Raw genomic sequence first — 24,516 nt, forward strand, 5'->3', positions numbered from 1 at the left:
TGTGCAATTGAAGATTTCTTGCTATTGCGCAATACTGTGCAATTGAAGATTTCTTGCTATTGTGCAATACTGTGCAATTGAAAATTTCTTGCTATTGCACAATACTTATTATATAATAATTTACACATCCTGTTTGGTGTGTATCTCCTACCATATCATAATTATTTGCTTTTAAATATAAATCAGAAATAACCAACTTAAAATGGAAAATTTTAAAAGAAAAAAAAAAGGAAAAAAAGAAAAAAAAAAATCCCCCCCCAAAATTTTTTGAACCCCCTTATGAATCATCATCCCCAAACTCAATCTCAGCCTTCCATTTGTGGTATGGTACCTTGCAGTACAATTTCAGAGAGATCCATACACTTGAACACAAGTTATTGTCTGGAAACTAGAAAAATGCTTATTTTTGGCCCCTTTTTGGCCCCCAATTCCTAAACGTTTCGGGCAATTACCCCCAAACTCAATTCCAGCTTTCCCTTTGTGATATGGAACCTTGTAGTACAATTTCAGAAATATCCAAACACTTACACACAAGTTATTGTCATGAAACTAGAAAAATGCTTGTTTTTTGCCCCTTTTTTGGCCCCTAATTCCTAACATTTTGAGGCAATTACCCCCAAAATCAATTACAGCCTTCCCTTTGTGATATGGAACCTTGTGGTACAATGTCAGAGAGATCCATACACTTACACACAAGTTATTGTCTGGAAGTTACAAAAATGCTTATTGTTGGCCCCTTTTTGGCCCCTAATTCCTTAACTGTTGGTACCATAACCCCCAAAATCAATCCCAACCTTCCTTTCATGGTATTGAACCTTATGGTAAAATTTCATGGAGATCCATTCACTTAAACTAAAGTTAGAGTGCGAAAACCAATGTGTCTTCGGACGACGCCAGACGACGCCGGACGACGACGACGACGACGACGACGACGACGACGACGACGACGCCAACGTCATACCAATATACGACCAAAAAATTTTCAATTTTTGCGGTCGTATAAAAACCGTCCAACAATATCAAATGTTCTACCAACTTGTTAATATTCCCTTTCTGTCAAACTAAGAGCATTAACTTGTTGTGTAGGGCGTTAAACACCCCAACTTCTCTTCCCAAAGTGACTAATATAACTTTTAAAAAATCCATTAATTGTACATGTAATTATCTAGTCCACTGCCTGTAACTGAATGTCACCTTCTTTATTCAAAAAGGGCTTAAATATATTGAAAACCTGTGTCACAAAGGTATTTTATATTGGGAAATTTGTGTTATTAACATCATAATGTCTATTGATTTAGATGACATTCTAAAACTTACCATATGAAAAATGAAAATGCATTTAAAAATCTAAAAAAAATCAACTAAAATAAATAAAAAGACAACACTTTTTGTTCACATACATTAAAGTACACAAGACAAATAAATGGCACATACTATGACTCAAATTAAAACACCAAAATTTGCAAATACAATGTCAGATGAATCACAAAGTTGACAAAAAATCAAAATATCAAGTAATCAACAAATTTCCCTCTTCTTAAAATAATTAAAATTACTTCCTACTGCAAGACTATATTTCAATGAATATCAAACATGCTATATCATAAATAAATTTAAATGTCTAAGGTTTTCCTTTTCTAAAACAATTATTAAAGTCAAGAAGAATTCTGTAACTGTTTATTGCTATCACATTATGAAATTCAATTTACAGAAAAACTGAAATCTTTCATAATAATTGAGCAATTGGATTCAGTATCACTTAAGAAATTACAATATGACTCAAATGCACAAAAACAACTTAAGTGACTCAGTAAAAGTGCTATGACAAAAAGCTCATAAAATACATGACTGTTTTATAAGGTATGAGTGTTAATTATAAGTATCATTAAGCCTTGAAGAATACAAGAGTTGACCACTTATAATACCCATCTTCGCTAGCCAAGGGTTACAATACAGTCCCCATCTCTCCACCCTTGGCAGATTAAGCCAACATTTGTGAATACAATGCTGCGCCATCTACCAGTAGATAAAAGTCACGCCCATTCCAACTACATCATTTTTTACCAATGACAGCACTTATACTCTCTTCAGTTTGGAGGTGTAATTGTTGTTGTGTCTAGCACTTACAAATTTCATGAAACAGGAACCGAAAATATACATTGACATTCTAACATTTCCACGAGAAATATACCCAGGAACTTCAATCAGTTGATTAAGAACTTTAGAATTATCACTAAATATTGTCCTATGTTTTGGTGATAAAGACTTGTTGCACAATCAGCATGTGGCAATTGTTTATTTACATTTTGTACATTTACATGTGATCATCTTAAAGGTGCTTTTTGATTGGATGCAGCCAGTTACAACTGCGACCAATGAAAATCATTACCTCACCTCGTGGATCCAAAATTCTATCTTAATCCCCCTAGGGTGGAGAGATAGGAACTGGATCATAACCCTTGGCTAGTAAAGATGATAATAACTAGCCTGCTGAACTGTAGAAATATGCACATGATTATCTCAAAATGTATCACATTATTGTTAACCTCCCATGTATAATTTCTTAGATACTAACTAATCCAAAATACTAAAACATAATGACTAGAGCATGAAAATGGGATCAAGGCCATTAGATGTAAGTTGGCTGTTACAACAAATTCACTAACCAACTATTCTTCTATATATCATATACAGTAACTGAGGAAAATATGTAATACTGAAAAATTAACCTGATCACTAAAGCTTGAAAATGAGTCCAGGGCAATGTGTCAGATTATCATCTACTGCATACATATAATCCACATATAAATAAATTACTGACCTTTTATCACATGGTAAAGGAAGAAAAAAACTTTTGAAAATCAATAAACCTAACTTTAGTGGAGTGAAAATGATTCCAAGGATGTCAATGACTGGACGGCAAAGTCTGAACATTAACAACATCAATATAAATTTTGTTTGATGCATGTGAAAGTTGGTATACAAATAAATACTGTGGATTCGTTATTATTCGTGGGATAACAATTTTCGTGGATTTCCTTGTCACTAAATTAAATGTTCAACGAATAAAAAAATTTCCTATAGTCTTACATGCAGACTTTGGCAAAACCACAAAATCAAATATCCACGAAAATGTAAGTTTTCCTCAATCCACGAAAATTGGTACCCACGAAAATAAATGAATCCACAGTATATGGATTGTTAATTATATCTAAGATTAGAAAAGTACTAGCTTAAACTAAGTCTTGTCCTCTTATTAGAAGGTATGACAAAAAACTATTGAATAATCAGATATTATAGTACATTGAAAGCTATGCAGATATTATTAATACAAAAGGATAGTGTTTTGCTATCTGTACTGATTATAATTATTCAAAATATCTTCTCAACACAAACACGCAAAACAAATTAAAATGAAAATTCCAAAATCTGCCAAAAATAAAAGAAAGATTTTTAGCAGATCAACAAACTTCTAGTACTATAATCTGTCCAAAATTTTAAGAATCATCTTGGAAACAAATCTTGATTCGAATGTAACAGTCAAAGTAAAGAAAGAAGAAAAACTGAAATAAAACCCATAGGAACAATATATTACAAGAATTTCTCTAGTTGGATTTGTCAAACATGTCTAATATCCCCTGAAATTAAGAGGGTGTTATTAAAAATTTGACAATAATGCCCCATCCACAATCTTCTGAAAAATTCCAAACACTAACCCACTTAAATACCATGTAAAATTTACTAACTCAGCCTAATATCATGGCAATATTTATATCTTTCACAACTATAATATTGATTTAAAAATACATCCAAAATTGTATACATGTACTTTATGACTTAAGTTGCAATTTCTGAATTGAAATAGTTATGCTCAATGCCAATGATTTAAATTTCAATATAAACTGTTATCACAGAGATATGTCTCGCCTTTTTGTAATTTTGATAATGCAAATGTTGAAATTAAAATAGCAATACTTTAACATGTAAGTTATGCATATATTCAAAGTCCAGGAACCATGACTGAAGGTACATGGCTAAACAATCTCCATGGAATGAGATGTGCCAATGCTAATACAACTGCATACCAAATACCATTGACTTATTATAAGTTGTTCCCTTTAAACAAACCTAAACACAAACATTAACTTGTAAACTATGTAAAAATTTCAAAGTCAATGAACCATGATCAGGGGTGGGGCTATATAATCTCCATGGAAAAGATACTTGCAAATGCCAATAAATTTGCACACCAAATGTCATTGACTTAACATTAGCAGTTCATCTTAAACTGATCTAATCACAAACTTATGCATGTAAACTAAGCAAAAGTTTCAAAGTAAATAGACCATGACTGAGGGGGCGGGGCCAAATATTCTCCATGGAAATGAGATGTGCTAATGCTTATACAACTGAACACCAATTAACATTAGCCTACCACTAATGGTTCCCCTTGAACTGACCTAATCACAAACTAATACATGTTAACTTAGCAAAATTTTCAAAGTCTATAGACCATGACTAAGGGGGCGGAGCCAAATAATCTCCATGGAAATGAGATATGCCAATGCTTATACAACTGCATACCAAAAATATCATTGACCTACCACTAGTGGTTCCCCATAAATTGACCTAATCACAAACTAATACATGTAAACTATGAAAAGTTTCAAAGTCAATAGACCTCGACTGAGGGGGCAGGGCCAAATAATCTCCATGGTAATAAGATGTGCCAATGCTAATACACCTGCATACCAAATATCATTGACTTACCACTAGTGGTTCACCATGAACTAGACCTAATCACAAACTAATACATTGTTGACGCAGCCGCCGCCGACGCCAGAAACAGCATACCTATGTCTCGCTTTTTGACTCCATCAAGGCGAGACAAAAATTACCTTTTTCAAAAACAATAATTTTCAAACATCTATGAGAAAAATCTATATCTTAAACTTAAAATTATTATAACTTTTTTTACAAAACTGGATGTACATAATGCAGAAAATAAACAAAAATCAACAAATTGATAAAGTTTTAAATAAAACTTATTCTAAAAAAAAACATGTGAAACTGGGACTGCAACTGAATTAAGATCATGTAACTTGTAAAACTTTCCCTGAGCTCATCAAATTTGATGGGACAAAAAATTACAACAGATGTGAATTAACAAATTAGTGGCAAGGTGAAAATAATCGTTGTTTATTAAAAAATTGACGCTCTTTAAAATTGTTTTTTTCATAAAAATTTTACAAATTTTCCTTGCTTTTTATAAATATAATTGATTGTTTGCATTATTTGAAATTACACATGACGATTTTATAAGTTACCATGGAAATTAAGCAAGAAAAATTCATGGTTACCCATGTTATAAAAGTCAAATTATTTTTACAATATAAAAGTCATTCTTTATAATTTAACTGCTGAACAAAAGCTGATTCTTTAATACCCAATTTACACTATTTAAAGGTGGCATAAAGAGAGCAGTCTTTTATTGTATATTGCTTCGAAGAAGCATCTGTTTTTGCTTTTAAAAACTACGTTACTAACATTTGGACATACTGTTCCAAAAATAATTATGACCATACATTTTGCAATGATAGATGTACAATTATGAGAGTTTCAGAATTTTACATTTATACATTGATGGTGATTAATACTGGATATTTTTACCCGGGACATAATATGTTGACAGCAGACTATTACCAGTTTTAACTGATATATCACTTCAACAGAAAACTATGTATACTTGTAACGATCTCTTACATTTTCCTTATCATTTACAATCATATATTTTTTTAAATTCCATTGCATCAATTCTTCTGTGGTACATTCACTATTGAAAACTATGATGTCAACATCTTTGGCAATAATAAGATAATATTTACACTAGTATTCTTAAATAAATTGATTATACTATTTTAAAAAGCACATTATAAAACAACAAACACCAATCAACATGCAAAGACAACAAGTGTAACACAAAAAACAAATATTAAGTAGAACTTTCAGTGCAAGGCTGTCAAACAATGTACATAAACAAAACATTCCTACAGAATATGTTACAAGCAAATACCCCTTTATTTTAAAAAGACAATAAATTCCATCTTGATTAAAAACACAAATCATGTAAACTGTGTCACACAGTTCTTTTTCTCATTTCCAGTATTAAGATTCTCCAACTATTATTGCACAAGAAATCACTCAACTGGACAATTGACAGGATTTAGCACCCATTATCACAAAACCAAACAGTATCACATGGCAAGCATCTCATCTGAGTTATCTCCCTCTATCAACTTCCTCTTACATCAAGACAGCAGATGGTCAGTTGATGAAGACCTATGTCTTATGTCTATTTCTTCATCTGTGGATGCTAGCAAATCTGACTCTTCTGACCTTTCTATTTTATTATAAGAGTGAGCTTTTTCTAGTCGTCTGTGATAAGTGACTGACGGATCATGTTCTGTGACATAAATGGTTTTTGTCCCCTTTATTTTTCTCTTCAAGAAATTATCTACCACCCAAAATATAAAAGCCTGCAATATAAAAATATAAGATATATTACTCGCATGTTTTAATAAAATGCTCCGCAGGGCGCAGCTTGATACGACCACAGAGGTCGAACTCTGAACAGTTGGGGCAAGTATGGACACAACATTCAAGCTTGATACAGCTCTGAATTTGGATTGTGATTAAATATTTGACACAGCATAGGTTTCTGACACAAAATGAATGTGGTCTAAGAACTTAAAAATCTTAAATTGGACATTCACCTGTTATGGTCAAATATCCAAAATCTAAATACATGGTTAGATTCAGCATATCAAAGAACCCCAAGAATTCAATTTTTGATGAAATCAAACAAAGTTTAATTTTGGACCCTTTTGACCTCAATGTGGACAAAGTTGATAACGGGGCCCAAAAATCAAAAATCTAAATACATGGTTAGATTCAGCATATCAAAGAACCCCATATATTCAATTTTTGTTGAAATCAAACAAAGTTTAATTTTGGACCCCGATTTGGACCAACTTGAAAACTGGGCCAATAATCAAAAATCTAAATACATTTTTAGATTCAGCATATCAAAGAACCCTAAAAATTCAATTTTTGTTAAAATCAAACTAAGTTTAATTTTGGACCCTTTGGACCTTAATGTAGACCAATTTGAAAACGGAACCAAACATTAAGAATCTAAATACACGGTTAGATTCGGCATATCAAAGAACCCCAATAATTCAATTTTTGATGAAATCAAACAAAGTTAAATTTTGGACCCTTTGGACCTCAATGTGGACCAATTTAAAAACGGGGCCCAAAATCCAAAAACTTTATACACGGTTAGATTCAGCATATTAAAGAACCCAAAGAATTCAAGAATAAAACCCCATTGAAATTGATCAAGAAATAAGCAATTTATACGAAGTATCTTCTTTTGCACAATACTGTGCAATTAAATATTTCTTGCTATTGCGCAATACTGTACAATTGACAATTTTTTGCTATTGCACAATATTGTGCTATTGGATATTTCTTGCTATTGCGCAATACTGTGCAATTGAAGATTTCTTGCTATTGCGCAATACTGTGCAATTGAAGATTTCTTGCTATTGTGCAATGCAATTGAAAATTTCTTGCTATTGCACAATACTTATTATATAATAATTTACACATCCTGTTTGGTGTGTATCTCCTACCATATCATTATTATTTGCTTTTAAATATAAATCAGAAATAACCAACTTAAAATGGAAAATTTTTAAAGAAAAAAAAATGAAAAAAAGAAAAAAAAAGAAAAAAAAAAAATCCCCCCCCCAAATTTTTTGAACCCCCTTATGATTCATCACCCCCAAACTCAATCCCAGCCTTCCCTTTGTGGTATGGTACCTTGCAGTACAATTTCAGAGAGATCCATACACTTGAACACAAGTTATTGTCTGGAAACTAGAAAAATGCTTATTTTTGGCCCCTTTTTGGCCCCCAATTCCTAAACGTTTCAGGCAATTACCCCCAAACTCAATTCCAGCTTTCCCTTTGTGATATGGAACCTTGTAGTACAATTTCAGAAATATCCAAACACTTACACACAAGTTATTGTCATGAAACTAGAAAAATGGTTGTTTTTTGCCCCTTTTTTGGCCCCTAATTCCTAAAATTTTGAGGCAATTACCCCCAAAATCAATTACAGCCGCCCCTTTGTGATATGGAACCTTGTGGTACAATGTCAGAGAGATCCATACACTTACACACAAGTTATTGTCTGGAAGTTACAAAAATGCTTATTTTTGGCCCCTTTTTGGCCCCTAATTCCTTAACTGTTGGTACCATAACCTCCAAAATCAATCCCAACCTTTCTTTCGTGGTATTGAACCTTATGGTAAAATTTTATGGAGATCCATTCACTTAAACTAAAGTTAGAGTGCGAAAACCAATGTGTCTTCGGACGACGCCGACGAAGAGCACAAAGGTCATACCAATATACGACCAAAAAATTTTTAATTTTTGCGGTCGTATAAAAACTAAATGAATCTAAATAACTGTTCTCCAAGAAAACTCTTGTCTCTTCTACTGAATACAAAATTTGTTGTTTACAATTCCCTACATTTGTTAGTTTGATCGTTGATGTCTAATGCCACTTTCAGCAACCTAAGCTTTTATTGGTGGAGGAAGCCTGAGTACCAGGAGAGAACCATCAACCTTTAGAAGAAAACTAGCAATCCTTGTCAATTAAGATCAGAGTCCAAATCTCACCACAAGGTGGGTTCCAAATCACCACCCCAGAGTTGACAGGCTAAAGACCACTGTAGATGAACTACTTAGACCACTCAGACACCCCATCAATTCCTTACACTACAAACCAGTAAAAGTCTGAAATGGCCTATATTTGTACTCGACTGTACTGATTTTTACTCGACCAGTCTGAATTGGTCTGAAATTTACTTGATAATACTCGACTGTAGTCTGAACCATACTTAACAGTCTGAACTTGTACTCGACCAGTACTTAACCATTTTATTTTCGTCTGAACCATGCTCGACCTAGTCTGAACCATACTCGACCTAGTCTGAACCATACTCGACCTAGTCTGAACCATACTCGACTAAGTCTTAACCAACCTAGACCTAATTTTTGTATCTATCTATTGTATTTCATCAATTTAGGAACTGTTTTTAACAGCTATTTCCCCTGGCTAGAAATTTGAACAACAATTTGAAATTCAAAATGTATTCAACATGTTCAATATGGCATATTGAAACCAAAATTTCACAATAAACATAATATAAATTCAACACCATATTTATCAACACTTACATATATATATATATCACCTTTAAAATAAAAATAAAACAAACTGATCAAATAATCTCAAACCGAATTGGGACTAACATTTTCAATGTTATTCAAATTTTTTTGAATGTTTCAGATATATTTTATGGTTACTGGACAATTTTCACCATTTACTTAAGCCTTGTATAGATTTATGGTGTCAGTTGAGTTTAGTTAATAATGCAGTGAACATTTTTTTTATTAAAATATATTTAAAATAGTATATAAAGCAACTTAATAAATTTAAAAAATAACACCTTTGTTTTGTAAAACCAAGAATTTAAGATAATCATGATAATAGAACTTCCATAGCAATCCTTGATAACCATTTAAAAAAGGAAATGTGTTCCAAAGCTGCAGAAAAAATTTATTTCAATTAAATTTAAATAACTTTTGTCAAAATTAAAGACATGGCATACAAGAAGCACTTTAATAAGGTTTATTTATCTCAGTACATGTGTGTTTTACAGGTAAAAAGAAAGCCCTTTTTTTCTTAAACTCGTGTATTACTTATCTAGTGAAAGGCCTTGTGATTTAAGTTTAACAGGATGTTGCAATTTTTAATGAATGTTAATTAGAAATTAATACTCTCTGACCAGGTGTGATCTTTTAATGAGTTTGCCCCAAGCAGGAGGTATTACTTTATAAATCAGAAGAAAAAATTTATCTATTTCTTTAATTTTTTTATCCCCTTTTGATATATATTATATATAATATATCCCAAATTATAACAAAAATGGATATATTTCTAATATAAGGTTAAACAATTTCAGTGAATTTTTGGCTGTTGTTACCTCATTAAAAAGATAATTATATAACTATTGTATATAACCATGAAACCTATATAGTTTTTCTTTAGGAATTTAGGAAAATTAAGTTTAAAAAAAAAAACACACATGCCAAACAAGAAGCACCTTATTAAGGTTTTATTACTCTCAGTAAAGGTGTGGTTTTTAGTTAAAAGAAATTTTTTTTTTTAACAAAACTCTAAAACTTTAAAATTAATATAATTAAATTATTATATAAGATAATTTAATTTAACTATCTCTATTTGATAAATCTGAGAATCATGTAAGGATGTAAAAATATATTTTTATATATATCTTTATTTTATTGTGGCTGTTTTCATTGTCAGAAAAAAAGAAATTAATTTTAACAGCTAACATTTAAAAAAAATATAGGTTTTTTGGTCAAGTATGGTTCAGACTGGTCGAGTATTGTTCAGACCTTTGGTCGAGTATGGTTTAGACTGAAAAAATTGGTGGAGTACAGGTCGAGAATGGGTTAAGACTGTTTCAGACTGGTCGAGTAATAGTTCAGACTATTTTCAATGGCAAAGATAAGGGTCAAGTACAAATCAGTACGGTCGAGTATGGTTAAGACTGGGGTCGAGTAATGTCGAGTAAAATTCAGACCAATTCAGACTGGTCGAGTAAAAATCAGTACAGTCAAGTAAAGATATAGGCCATTTCAGACTTTACTGGTTTGTAGTGTTATATGAGCAAGCTTCCATATCCTAAGTATAAAAACGGTTCTTATTCCTAAATTTTTGTATGACCTACTCATCCAAGGTTTGATAAAGTAAGTTATTTTGAACTTGAAAGCAATCCCATATAAATCAAAGCATGATAGCGCTGGAAAAAGCATTTGCCATATACCATCCATATCTTACAGAAAATGTCAAAATCTAGATTGTTTCTTTTAAACTCAGTGTTTCCTTACGAAATACCCGGAATCGTAAACCAGTCCGGTAATGCTATATCTTAATACCACAAATTACCACGTGGAAATAAACACGACTTGTTGCAGATCCGCAAACACAGTAAGGTTTACCAATACGATACTCTGATTAAATAAACAAAAGTATTTTGATATTTAAACAAGCAAGAGAGCCAAAATTTATTCTTTAATGACAGCAAAATTTAATTCGTAAAAAAATAAAACTAACCCCGTTGGTACACTTTAAACTGGTTATAAGATGGATCGAGATTAGCCGATAGAGGGCGCTGAATTTCTTGAATCACTGCGTTTGAAAATGAAGTCTGTTGCGTAACTTTAAACGGATCAAAATTTATAAGTAAAAGGGTTAACTATTAAACTTCCTTTTAAATATTGCGTATGAGGAATGCTTACTCAAAATAACTTATTTTCAATACAAAAATCTAGCAAACACACACTTTTACACAATCTTGAAAGAATTGTAGAATGAAAAATGTATATACTCTATATCAAGCAACAAAATGGCATTTACAAAATGACAATAAAAGTAAATGCTTTTAAAAATAAAGGTCTCATGGCAGATGTACTCCATCAATTTCCATTATTAATCTGATATCTTTCTGTATTTTGATTTGGTTTAATAAGTTAACTTTTTAACATGTAGATGTTCAAAACTAACTATCTCACATGCATGGAAAAAGATCATCACTATTGATTGTTGTTGGTATTTAACATCAGTTTCAATTAGCTTGGCTATATCATGGCAGCCAGTTTATATTGGGGAAGGACACCCAAGTTCCTGCGAGAGAACCAACAAACTTAGGTAGGAAAACTGATAATCCTCCACAATTAAGATCAGAGTCGAACACAACCACGAGCAGGGTTCAAAGCATTAACCTCAGAGAAGATAGGCTAGTGATCACTGTAGATAAATTATGTACACCACTATGCCACCCATACCCCAAAATCTTCACTATGAGATATTCTTACCTAAATTATCATGTGTGTAATGTACCAAATATTACATACTTACATTTACTACTAACGGTATAATAAACATAACTATGACTAATTCTACATGAGGATCTTTTACAGGTGACATTATGAATTTTCTAACCTGAAATAGACAATAAATTTATTACTTTGTTACTTTATTTATTATATCCTTGAAACAGTTTAATATCACATCCACTCATAGTAACATTTCTATATCTAATAAATAATCATTATATTTAGTATTTGATATTCTTTGGTGTAAATAAAATAACATGTAAGCACATAAATAAAATAACATGTAAGCACATAAATAAAATAACATGTAAGCACATAAAAAGTTTTTTGTTTTGCTTAAAACAATCAAAATTAACTTTGAAAAGCGTATGTCTATTTTTTTTTTTTAAATGACAATGCATGCATTCTTGTTTAAAAATAGCAAAGCATGAAATATTTGACAAAAGTTAGAACACTAATTTGATCTCTGACTGTGTGTTTTGGGTTATATAGTTGTTGTCTCAATGATATATACCCCATATTCTCTCTTATGCATATATCTCATATTTAATCTGATATTTACAAATAAAAACATCAAAGTATCTGGTGCTTGATTATAGTTAAATAATACAATGTATTTCAGTTATAAGCTCAGCTGTACAATTTAACTTAAGACATCAAAGCATTAATCATGGGCAATGAATGCATCCTTAAATCTAGTAATGTGATTGTATGTCATTTGATATCAGATCACTGAAATGTGAGATCAAACTTATCATACCTCAATGAAGTCTGAAACACACAATTTGTTTTCTGGGGATACTGTTATAGATATCTAAGATTATACAAGTCAAATCATTGTAATTTACATATTATCGTAGAACTTTATGTACTTAAATCTTTTTTCAACTGATCCTTCTCACTAGTGTGACTAATATATCTTATTCTATAAAACCTCAATTAAATATACTTTAAATGTCAACAATTCAATTACTGATATTTAAAGTATATTTCATGCAAATTCAAGACAAGAACTTATTTTTCCATTCTATTAAATGCAAAGTAAATATAAAAACATTTAACACCCATTAATGATAAAAGGGAGATGACACCCATTAATGATAAAAGGGAGATAACACCCATTAATGATAGAAAGGAGATAACACCCATTAATGATAGAAGGGAGATAATTCATACTTACATCTTTCCAGAAGTGAAATGAAATCAGCAGTGTCATTAATATCTTTTCTACTATCATAACCAATAAATAGAGTCCACATTGACCAATAAATGCATTGCATTTTGGAGGACTTCCTGCAATAAAATCATTTCAAATAAAAAGTAATATTTTACATATTTTAAATCGATATATACTGTACTGCATTTTGGATGTAAATTGATTGATTATTGCTTAAAATCACATCAGTATGATGTAGCTATATCACTACAATGCCAACATTTTGGAGGACTTCCTATAAAAATAAAGAATTTGACATATGCATCTTATGAAATGTGAACTAACCCAAATGCTAATAATGTCAGAATGTTACAGTATTATACATGCCAGAATGTCATACAAAATAGATCTCCACGTCTTATTTCAACTAATAAAAGTAGTGTTTGGTATCTGCTGGAAAATTTTGACCAATGTCAATTTCGATTATATCTGTTTTAATATGCAATATAATGGTAGGATTTTATTATTCTATAATTGCAGAGAATTGTACATAAAAAAAAGTGTATATGTTAAATATGTTAAATACATAATGTACTAAAGGGATGTTTTTTGGGTGCTTAAGGCCATCCTTACATTTAACTTCAGGTCAAGAGGTTCCATAAAAAGTTACATTAAAAAAAAAACATTTTTGCTTTTATAGATTTTCGTTTTTTTAAACATTTTAATGGATTAATCAGATCAATTTTTTTTAATCAACAATTTACCTTCACTAAATAAAATGATTGCAAGATTATAGGAACTTAGTTTATATACCTTAAATATTTGTTAGCATAAACTATTTACAAAGTTTTAACTAGCACAACCAATATAATCATTATAGGTGTATATAGACCTAAATAGTTCTATTTGAGCAGTCAAAATGTTTTGTCCGTATAAATTTATGTGATATACAGTCACCTACCATATAATGCTTTAAGCCACACCTACCCCTTTAAAATATGTAATGAAATGTACACACTTCCGCTAGACGGACAGCAGAACCTTGCATTTCCTCCTTTTTTAATCCTCATCCTTATATTTTTACTATGTCAAGTCAATACACTATTATTGTCTGATTTAGGTAACTTATATGTTAGGTTGCTGTCTCATTGATGCTAATCCAAAGTATCATTAAATTCATATAGACAACAATTGTTAGAAGAGATCGCCATTTCCAAATCTCTGCAAGTAGCTCTTACTTTAGTATAATGATTTGATACTAAAACTTTTCACTGTTAATTATATAGTTACAATTGCGATTAAAAATCTGTCAATATAGATCAACTGATAAAAGTTAAAACTGAATGTTTCTGTACTGTAAAGATGAACATTTACATGTACAAAATTCTAAATATATAAATTTTACACCATGTGTCATACATTGAAATCTGGATTCTGTTCTGTTTATTTAGTAATAGCATACTTGCAGGTATATGTATACATGTATATATATGTACTGAGTAAAAAAAGTTTAGCAACAAAAAAAGTTTAATTCTATATTCAAAACTTAACTATTCTTTTAAACATAACAATAAATAACTTATTGTTAGAAAGAAAATAAACCATAGAGTGCAATTTTTAATCTACAAAGAATTTATTCTAAGAATTATTGTCAGATCTTTGGAAATTTTTTATATGAAGTTTTTAAAATATATGTTGCTAAATTTTTTTACTCAGATTATTTTAGAAGTCTTAAATATTCAGTGTCTTTTTGTTGTTGGCACAATTTTTCAAGGTGCCATTTCTATGCGCTTTTTTCCAAAGAACAAATACAGTTAAAACTGAATCTTCAGCAGTACTTGATCCTTACCATACTCCCCAAATTTAAGTGATTCACATTTATATCTATCAACAATAGCTTGAGTGATTTTCAGACCAATATATATGACAACCAATCCAATGGTAGAATCTAACAGGAAACTGACAACATACCTGAAAGTAATATTATCATTCTATCAAAAGTATTTGTCCTTTACAATCATCTTAGGCCACAAAAATATATTTTTTAGTCTCCACACTGACCCCAATTTTAATCTTTGAGTCTTAAACATTAAATGAACTTGCAAAATATTATTAATAAAATTATAAGAATGTGTGGTGTTGATGTTACCGAAGACTAATAATCCTTTTTATCAGCATTTTAAACAATAAGCAAGTCAGCATAATCATTCATATCACTAACTAAAGAAATTGAATTATTTGATAAAAGTTATTAAAAGTGTTCAGTACTTACAAATATTTCAGTTCAAACTCAATCTTCCTGGTGTTTAATGGAAAAAAGTCAACCTTCCTGGTGTCTCATGAAAAAAAATCAACCTTCCTGGTGTTTAATGTAAAATAGTTAGAGAATGTGTCCATTGGACAAAGATGAAGCCCCAGCTTGCATAGAACGTTATAAAGGGACATAACTAGAGAACTGTAAAAGTGATGCCACCCAAATTAAAACTTGATCTGTTTTTTATGGTAATAACATTGTGTATAAGTTTCAGAACTTTTGGTTAAAGCAAACTAAAATTAGAGATTGGAAACTAATTTTGGAACAGACAAGGGTAACACTCAATACGGCAGAGGGGGCATAAGAAATCAACCTTCCTGGTGTTTAATGAAAAATGTAAAACAAGGTGATAACACTCTGATTTACAGCCTTGTCATATTAATTCTATGGAGTATACAGAGATAATTCAGGGTGAATCCCCCCTCCAATCCTGTCATATTAATTCTATGGAGTATAAACAGAGATAATTCAGAGTGAATCCCCCTCCAATCTCCTGATTAACTCAGTGATTTTTGAAAGCTAACCCAGGAATAATGGGAGAAATTTTTAACTTGATCACCATTTCTGAAATGAAACTTACCAGGTACAGGGATCACCACCTTTGGAAATATCTGCTAGAAAAACATTAGCAAAGTGGATCAGGAAAGCTCCAAAAGCTTGCTTTGATGTGTCAAAAAACCTAAAATAGAAAATAACAATATACATATTTTACTCATCTTAAACATCAAACATCTATGTTTAGCCCCTTCTTCCCCCAGTATATCAACTGAATTCTTAATCTTTCTTGATGTTTGTAAAATATTACACCTATCTTTACCTACAAATATATCATGTTTTTCTGGCATTTTTATTGTATATTTCATTATGCACCTTTTTTTAGTTTAACTAATGAAGATAGTTGGTTGAAATAAAATAAAACTAGAGGCTCTAAAGAGCCTGTGACGCTCACCTAGGTCTATGTGCATAATCAACAATGGACATTCTCCAACATTATAGACAAGAACAGAGTTCATGACAAAAATTTCTTTTTTGTTGATTTTGTATTGCTGATCATTTTGTCTGTTTAGTTTCTATCTTGTTTAGTTTTCGCTCAAAACACAAAAGAGGGTAAAAAAATCCTCATTTAAGGGCAATCACTCCTATGAAGTATCTACATGTATATCGGCAAAATTTGACTTGTTTGTGGATCTTGCCTTCCTGATAATTTTTGTTATTTTAAGTTTCTATTTATCTATGATCATTTTTATCATATAATGCAAAGTGCAAAAAATTGTAAAAATCTTCATTAAAGGGCAACAACTCCAATAAGGAGTAGTCGGAAAATTTCATCCATATGGTCTTAAATGTAGATCTGGTCTTGCTGATCATTTTTCCTTATTTAAGTTTCTATCTATATTTTATAATTTTTTAAGATATAAGGCAAAAAAGCAAGAATCGGTAAAATTTGTCATCAAAGGGCAATAACTCTAATTAGGAGTCGACTGACGATTTCAACCATGTATACTTTTTCATAGATCTTGTCTTGCTGATTTTTTTGCAATTTTAAAGTTTCTCTCCATCCATTATAGTTTTTAAGATAAAAGACAAAGATGAAAAAAATGGTAAATTTTGCCTTGTCAGAATTTCTCTATTTATAACAATTTTCAAAACAATAGACAAAACTTGCATTTTACCCCTATGTTCTATTTTTAGCCATGTCAGCCATCTTGGTTTGCGGGCAGAGTCATCCAACACTTTTTTAAAATAAAATACCCCAATAATGATTGTGGCCAAGTTTGGTTAAATCTGGTCCAGTAGTTTCAGAGAAGAAGATTTTATAAAAGTTAACATTGATGGAAGACGACGATGATGGAAGCCAAGTAATGTGAAAAAGCTCACTTGGCCTTTCGGACAGGTGAGCTAAAACTAGTGTATCCCAGTCACACTTTCTCTAAAATGCAATCACCTCTTTTCTGAGTTCTTGGCAATTTAGAGCTTGACACATTTTTTCTTGCCAATGTAAACCATCAACACAAGTATCTTTAAACTTCAAATTGAAGAAAATTGGCATGAAAGAGCTTTTGTATATGTTAATTTTTCATATTATTTCCTTTAAATGGAACAAACTCCTCCAAAAAACATTTGATCTACTAGATGTTTTAATATGCTTCAAATATTACTGATGTACACCTTGGACATAAATTTCGTTTACTAATAGAACTGTTAGTGTGAGAGTGCTTTCAGTATTGATTTATCCTATATATATATATATGTTGTGTACAAATTGTAATGTTGTACAAATTATAATTTGTACAGTATTTTTGTACAAGTTGTCAGTATTTTGTGAATACCTTTACATAACTAGATAAAATACACAGTGTCTTTGGTTAAGCTTATCACTGTTTTATTTCCACAACTATATGCTACAGTCTTGCACATAGTACTGACAAAAAGTTTATACAAAAACACTAAAATATATTTTGTGGACATAGAATTTGGTATAAGTCAAAAAATAAAAATATAATCTAAACCAATGATGTGTCCTTAATTGTAGTTTTATGACATAGAGGACAGTGCTTAATGTTAGGTTGAAGTATATAAATTTGTGAGTAAAACACCAAACTGGATAATTATTGAAGGTAAACTTGTATCACATGGTGAAAGAAGGTGTGTGTCAAAATACTGATAACTTGTACAAAAACCCTGTTCAAATTATAATTTGTACGAAATTACAACTTGTACACAACATATATATATATCATTTACTTTCAAAGGGGCATACAATCCCCCCAAAAATTAACCTTTCTTAGTATTACTGATTTTTTTATTCATCCAAGATTTGATGATGTAAGCCTTTAACATAATTTTTATAAAACTGAAATTAGAAATGTTGACAAAAGAGTGCTTACAGTCATGACAGTGTTGATTTCTGTATCAATTACATTTCTAAGGGGCTTAACTAAATAAAAAATTAATTGATCAGCCCTGATTTTCAAACTTGTCCAAGATATTGATGATGTAAAACCTTTTGACATTTATGTACATCTTTCTCTGAATTATGATGAGAACTGTAGTGTGAGAGTGCCTACAATGTTGGATTGACAACTACATGTACCTTCTTACTTTGGATATCTGGGTATTATACCCATCCTTTTCTACCTTTGCAATGGGAGTCGGAGACATTTAAATAAAGATTTAAGTTAACTACTGTCTATAATATCTTTATCATTATTTTTAACATATTTACCAAATCCTCCATGGTCTCCTTTCATATCTTGGTTCACAATACCTCTTTGCTGTAAGAATAACAGAACATATATAAAATGCATAAATTATGTACATATATTTCTTAATTCTTACTATTATGAATTGTGTCCAATAGGACAGAAATTTTTCTAAAGATGTCATTGAGAACAGAATTGTATTGTAGTGATAGCTTTCATTTTAATCCAATTGTCAGTATCTTCCTTCTTTCTTCTTCATACATTTGTTCAATAAAGTAATCTTTTCAAACAAGATTTTATTCTCATTAAGGGTTTCACGGAACCCGGCTTTTGTGTCGGTGATTGCTGCTGTCAGTGTAAAGTGGATCCGCACTGTAAAAAGCAAGTTCAATCAGTTAAATACAGAATTTTATAACAATCCATGAAGGTTTACAAATATGTGATGTCCAAAAAATGTAATCTTGTCTGAAAATGTCATATGCAAAAAAAACCCTCTCTCTATACAATAATGAAAATGAAAAAAATACATTTTCCAAACTTTGCTTCAGACATTACAACAATGTATCTCCTAATCCAAAAAATGCTTCTGCCAAAGTTTCATAAAATTCTATGAAGGTTTGACAAAGTAATTGATGTCGAACAAACTTTCACACCAACCTGATTGTACATGTTAACTGCAAAAAAAAACTAAGTCCTTTTATCCGTAAAATACAGAATAAAATGCTTCGCTGGGGCGCAGCTTGATACGACCGCAGAGGTCGAACCCTGAACAGTTGGGGCAAGTATGGACACAAAATTCAAGCTTGATACAGCTATGACTTTGGATTGTCATTAAATATTTGACACAGCATAGGTTTCTGACACAGGATGAATGTGGTGTAAGAACTGGAAAAAATTTAATTTACCTATTATGGTGGAATATCCATAAACTAAATTGTTTGTTTATTTCAATATATCAAAGAATATGTAGAATTCAATGTTTGATGTAATGTAATAAAGTTGAAATTTGGACCGTTTTTGTTCAATGTGGACCAATTTGGTAACATGTATAAATAATCAAAAATCTAAATACATGGGAGCCCATTTAAATACATCATAAAGGTATTAAAATAGAAAGTGACATCATAGTCATGGCTAAAAATAAACAAAAATCCTTAATCAGCAACATTTAAAGTAATATCTAAAAATAAAATTCCTTTGTAACCATAAAAGCCCATTTAAATACATCATAAAGATATTAAAATAGAAAATGACATCATAGTCATGGCTAAACATAGCAAAAAACCCTTAATCAGCATCATTTAACAGTAATATCTAAAAATGGAAATTACGTCATAAAGGTATTAAAATAGAAAATGACATCATAGTCATGGCTAAAAATAAACAAAATCCTTAATCAGCATCAGCAACATTTTATAGTAATATCTAAAAATAAAATTCCTTTGTAACCATAAAAGCCCATTTTAATACATCATAACAGATATTAAAATAGAAAATGACATCATAGTCATGGCTAAACATAGCAAAAACCTTAATCACCATCATTTAACAGTAATATCTAAAAATAAAAATTTCTTTGCAACCATAAAAGTAAAATAGAAAATGACATCATAATCATAGCTAAAAATAAACAAAAATTTTTTTATTGGCAAATTTTAAATGGAGTTTATTATACTAAAACAATAAATTTGCAACCATAAACATGATAAAACCCCATTTAAACACATCATAAAAGTATTAAATAATTCAACTACATCATAAGGCTATAAAAATAGAAAATGACTTCATAGTCAAGGCTAAAGATAAACAAAAAACCTTCATCAGCAAAATTTTATATTGGCAAATTTCCAATGAAGTTTATTACACTAAAATTGTTGGCAAATTTCCAATGCATTTATTAACAATAAAGTTATTGGCAAATTTCCAATTTACATAATTTAAAAGCAGTGTAGATGAGATATTTAAATGAGTTTGAATTACCAACCTTACACTGCTTTTAAATAATGTTCTTTACTCAATTATTTGTCTATTAAAATGGAAACCCTTGTTTTTTAACCTTTTTTCCCCTTATTCCTTAAACATTAGAGCCATAACCACCCCCCCCCCCCCCCCCCCCCCCCCCCCCCCCCCCCCCCCAAAGCCAATTATTACTTTCCAATGTAACCTAAATTTCCAATATACATAATTTTAAATTTCAATTCCTCATGATATATAACCATATCGTTATTATTTTCTTTCATATATAAATCTGAAACAACCATCTTTAAATGGAAAATTTTAAAGAAAAAAAAAGGAAAAAAAAAATCCTACCTCCCACACATTTTTTCAACCCCCTTTTGATTCATCATCCCCCACCTCAATCACAACCTTCAATTTGTGGTATGGTACATTGCAATACAATTTCACAGAGATCCATACACTTGAACACAAGTTTTTGTTGCAAACTAAAAAAATCCTTATTTTTGACCAATATTTGGCCCCTTATTCATAAATGTTTGAGCAATTAACCCCAAAACTCAATTCCTACTTTCTCTTCGTGATAAAAAATAACTAACTTAAAATGTAAATTTTAAACAAAAAAAAAAAAGAAAAAAAAATTACCCCTTTTTTGACCCCCGCCCCCCTTATGATTAATCACCCCCACCCCCCTTTCCCCCCCAAACCAAGCTCAATAACAGCCTTGCCTTTGTGGTATGGTACCTTGTAATACAATTTTAGAGAGATCCATACACTTGAACACAAGTTATTGTCTAGAAACTAAAAAATGCTTATTTTAAACCCCTTTTTAGGCCCCTTATTACTAAACGTTTTGGGCAATTACCACAACACTCAATTCCAGCTTTCCCTTTGTGAAATGGAACCTTGTAGTAAAATTTCAGAAAGATCCATACACTTACACACAAGTTATTGTCATGAAACTAGAAAAATGCTTGTTTTTTGCCCCCTTTTGGCCCCTTATTCCTAAATTTTTGAGGCAATTAACCCCAAAATCAATCCCAGCATTGACCTTTTGTGATATGGAATCTTGTGGTACAATGTCAAAGAGATCCATATGCTAACACACAAGTTATGTCTGGAAGTTACAAAAATGCTTATTTTCGGCCCCTTTTTGGCCCCTAATTCCTTAACTGTTGGTACCATAACCCCCAAAATCAATCCCCACCTTCCTATTGTGGTATTGAACCTTATGGTAAAATTTCATAGAGATCCATTCACTTAAACTAAAGTTAGAGTGCGAAAACCATTGTGTATTCGGACGACGACGCCGGACGACGACGCCGGACGACGACGAAGACGACGACGACGACGCCAACGTCATACCAATATACGACCTCAAAATTTTTTTGCGGTCGTATAAAAATGACAAAAAATATTTTCATTGTTTTGCTCTTGATACCATGGATACCGTCTTTTGATAAAGAAAAAAAAAGCTTCTGTCCAACCTAAGTAAAATTCCCTGAAGGTTTCACAAAGTAACTGATGGCTAAAAAACTTAAACCTTAGGCTGTAAAATGTATCTAAATGTTGACTGTAAAAAAATCTGTCCATTTATCATCAAAATTCTGAAAAAAGATGAACATTTTCCAAAATTTTCTCTGCTCTTTTTTGCTGCTGTCTTCATCATAGAATTCCATGAAGGTTTGACAAAAATTTTAACCACAGACTGAACCTTAATGACGACACCACTGAAAATGCTGCCACCGACAACAGAATATCAGGATTGGTATGTCTTGCTTTTACGACATAAATGTTGCAGGCTAAACAAAAAATTTTTGTCTTTACAAAATGGCAAATTTTGTACCATATGTTTAAATGACAACCAAGTGAAATGGTTTTGGTAATGACTAGTTTTGTTAATTTTGAACTTAATTTTATACCAAGTCAGATCTTAATTTTAGCAATTTACAACAAACTTTCATATACCTATTAATGATGAAAAGGCCAGAAAAGCTAACAGTCCTTGCACCAGTAGTCCTAGTGGACCCATCAAATCTCCTGTTGAACAATGATAGTGAAACCCATGGTCAGGATTCACTGGTTCCTCTCCAGACAGAACGGTATGGTTTGGGTTGGTACTCATATTGGTATTATTAACCATTAATAACAAGATAAAAATGGCTTCCGTTGACAATTGTTTATGCTATTACACTTTTTGGTTTCTTGAATTTATTGGGTTTAGATACAACAAAGTATTTTGTGTATCCTGGGCCTCAGTCTGGCTGCAAAGAATGCAGTGAAATATCTTTGCAATCAGTCAGATGGGATTTTCATCATTTAAGAAGATGATGGATAATTCACTTATAAGTATGAAAATAGCAGGTTAGGCTATAGAATGATCATGGTGATTCGTTTCTTTGGTATTTTCTGTGATTCTGTCATCTGTCATTTACAGGAAGTTGACATGAAAAATAATAACCACGGGAACAAGCGGTGAAACCACGTAAAATTTCCGAACAGATATTTTAAAAAAACTGCGAGAACGATTGGAAATCCCATTTAATTTTAGATATCAACTGTTGAGTCAAATGCCCTTTTCAGAATATTAATTATACTGTAGAGTAATTACAATCACTGCTTGTGCAAGATGAAAACATGGAACTTTTAAAATGTTCCAAGATCTATATGACCATGCATGTTCATTTAATAATTGTTATTTTTTCAACAAAAAAGTTAATTTGTGTTTTGAAGAAAAAGTACATTTCTATTTGATAATTATCAAAATATTTTTTATAAAGTTGCCAAAACCTGTTATTACATTTTAAATGGGACTACTTTATACAGGTTTTAACGAAGAGAAACAGTATGGACCGTGCCTGAGTATGTTATATCATAATTACTCTAGCTTTTACATGTTTGATATGATTATAGATTGATCATGATGTAAATATGTACATGTATTTATATACATGAAGTCTCTCATAATTTAAGAATGGCACATATATGGTGTCACTTGTTTTATACATTTTAGCTGTTAACATGTTCATACATATATTTCTAAATGTTTGTTGACGTCTTTGTTGTATGTGGTGAGACTTTAGTACTTGAAACTACCAAATCTGGATTGCAGAAAGAGTTTCCTCGTTGTACGATTAGAGATATGTATATACTAGTACTATAATGTTGTAGTATATCATGGTCTCAGTTACGACGCGGTGAACTACTATATTTTCTACCAAATTTTGAAAAATAAACCTTTTTGAATGTCACCAAAGATTGTATCGTTTTTTAATTTCAGTTAGAATATATTGAATTTGAAGACATTTCTTTTTCTTTTTGTTGTTGTTGTTAAGTTGTTGATTTTTACACATATCAGGTCATTCGTTTTTCTTGTTTAAATTATTTCACATTTGTACTGCACATGCGATGTAACTTTTTTTGTTGAAACTGAGATGTTCGAACCTTTTTAAATATATCAGTGATCAGTCATGAATTTACATTCTGACTACGACATTACAATACGTTGATGAATGCCTTTTAATATTATTATTTACGACAAACATTATAGTTCAAGCTATCATGATACGGACAATAAAAAATTAAAAAAGTTTGTGATATTTATGATTTTGTACTAAATTAATACATGTATGCTTAAAAAAACAATGTTGAGTATGCATAAAAGGAGATGTGGACGGTATTCGTGAATGAGACAACAATCCAATGACAAAAATAAGCAAAAGACATCAAGACGGCAACATGTTGTCTCCAACAATCATGAGTCAGGTGTCTATAAAATATGCAAAGCCTTAAACCATCTCGAATCATAGAAGTTGTGAATACTGAAATTT

General features: G+C 31.0%; 1 protein-coding gene across 1 annotated transcript; it reads right to left on the reverse strand.

The window, feature by feature from the left end:
* Positions 1-1,387: 1,387 nt before the first annotated feature.
* Positions 1,388-23,121, reverse strand: LOC127720789 (store-operated calcium entry regulator STIMATE-like). The gene is made up of 7 exons (XM_052227544.1): positions 22,655-23,121; positions 18,754-18,802; positions 16,108-16,206; positions 15,063-15,184; positions 13,238-13,350; positions 12,080-12,163; positions 1,388-6,536 (listed from the first exon to the last, which is right to left on the reverse strand). The coding sequence occupies exons 1-7, from the start codon at positions 22,827-22,829 to the stop codon at positions 6,309-6,311; spliced, it is 870 nt and encodes a 289-aa protein (XP_052083504.1). The 5' UTR covers positions 22,830-23,121; the 3' UTR covers positions 1,388-6,308.
* Between the last annotated feature and the right edge of the window lie 1,395 nt (positions 23,122-24,516).

Source organism: Mytilus californianus, unplaced genomic scaffold, assembly GCF_021869535.1.
Source record: "Mytilus californianus isolate M0D057914Y unplaced genomic scaffold, xbMytCali1.0.p SCAF_1, whole genome shotgun sequence".
Lineage (NCBI taxonomy): Eukaryota > Metazoa > Mollusca > Bivalvia > Mytilida > Mytilidae > Mytilus > Mytilus californianus.

Bases quoted from the DNA above. Each gene is read 5' to 3' on its own strand.
- LOC127720789 (XM_052227544.1), bottom strand. From the start codon at position 22,829: ATGGTTAATAATACCAATATGAGTACCAACCCAAACCATACCGTTCTG. The intron at 15,185-16,107 runs GTAAGTTTCATT...TATTACTTTCAG, and splicing joins GGTGGTGATCCCTGTACCTG to GTATGTTGTCAGTTTCCTGT. The intron at 6,537-12,079 runs GTAAGTATGTAA...TTTATATTGCAG, and splicing joins TTATACCGTTAGTAGTAAAT to GCTTTTATATTTTGGGTGGT.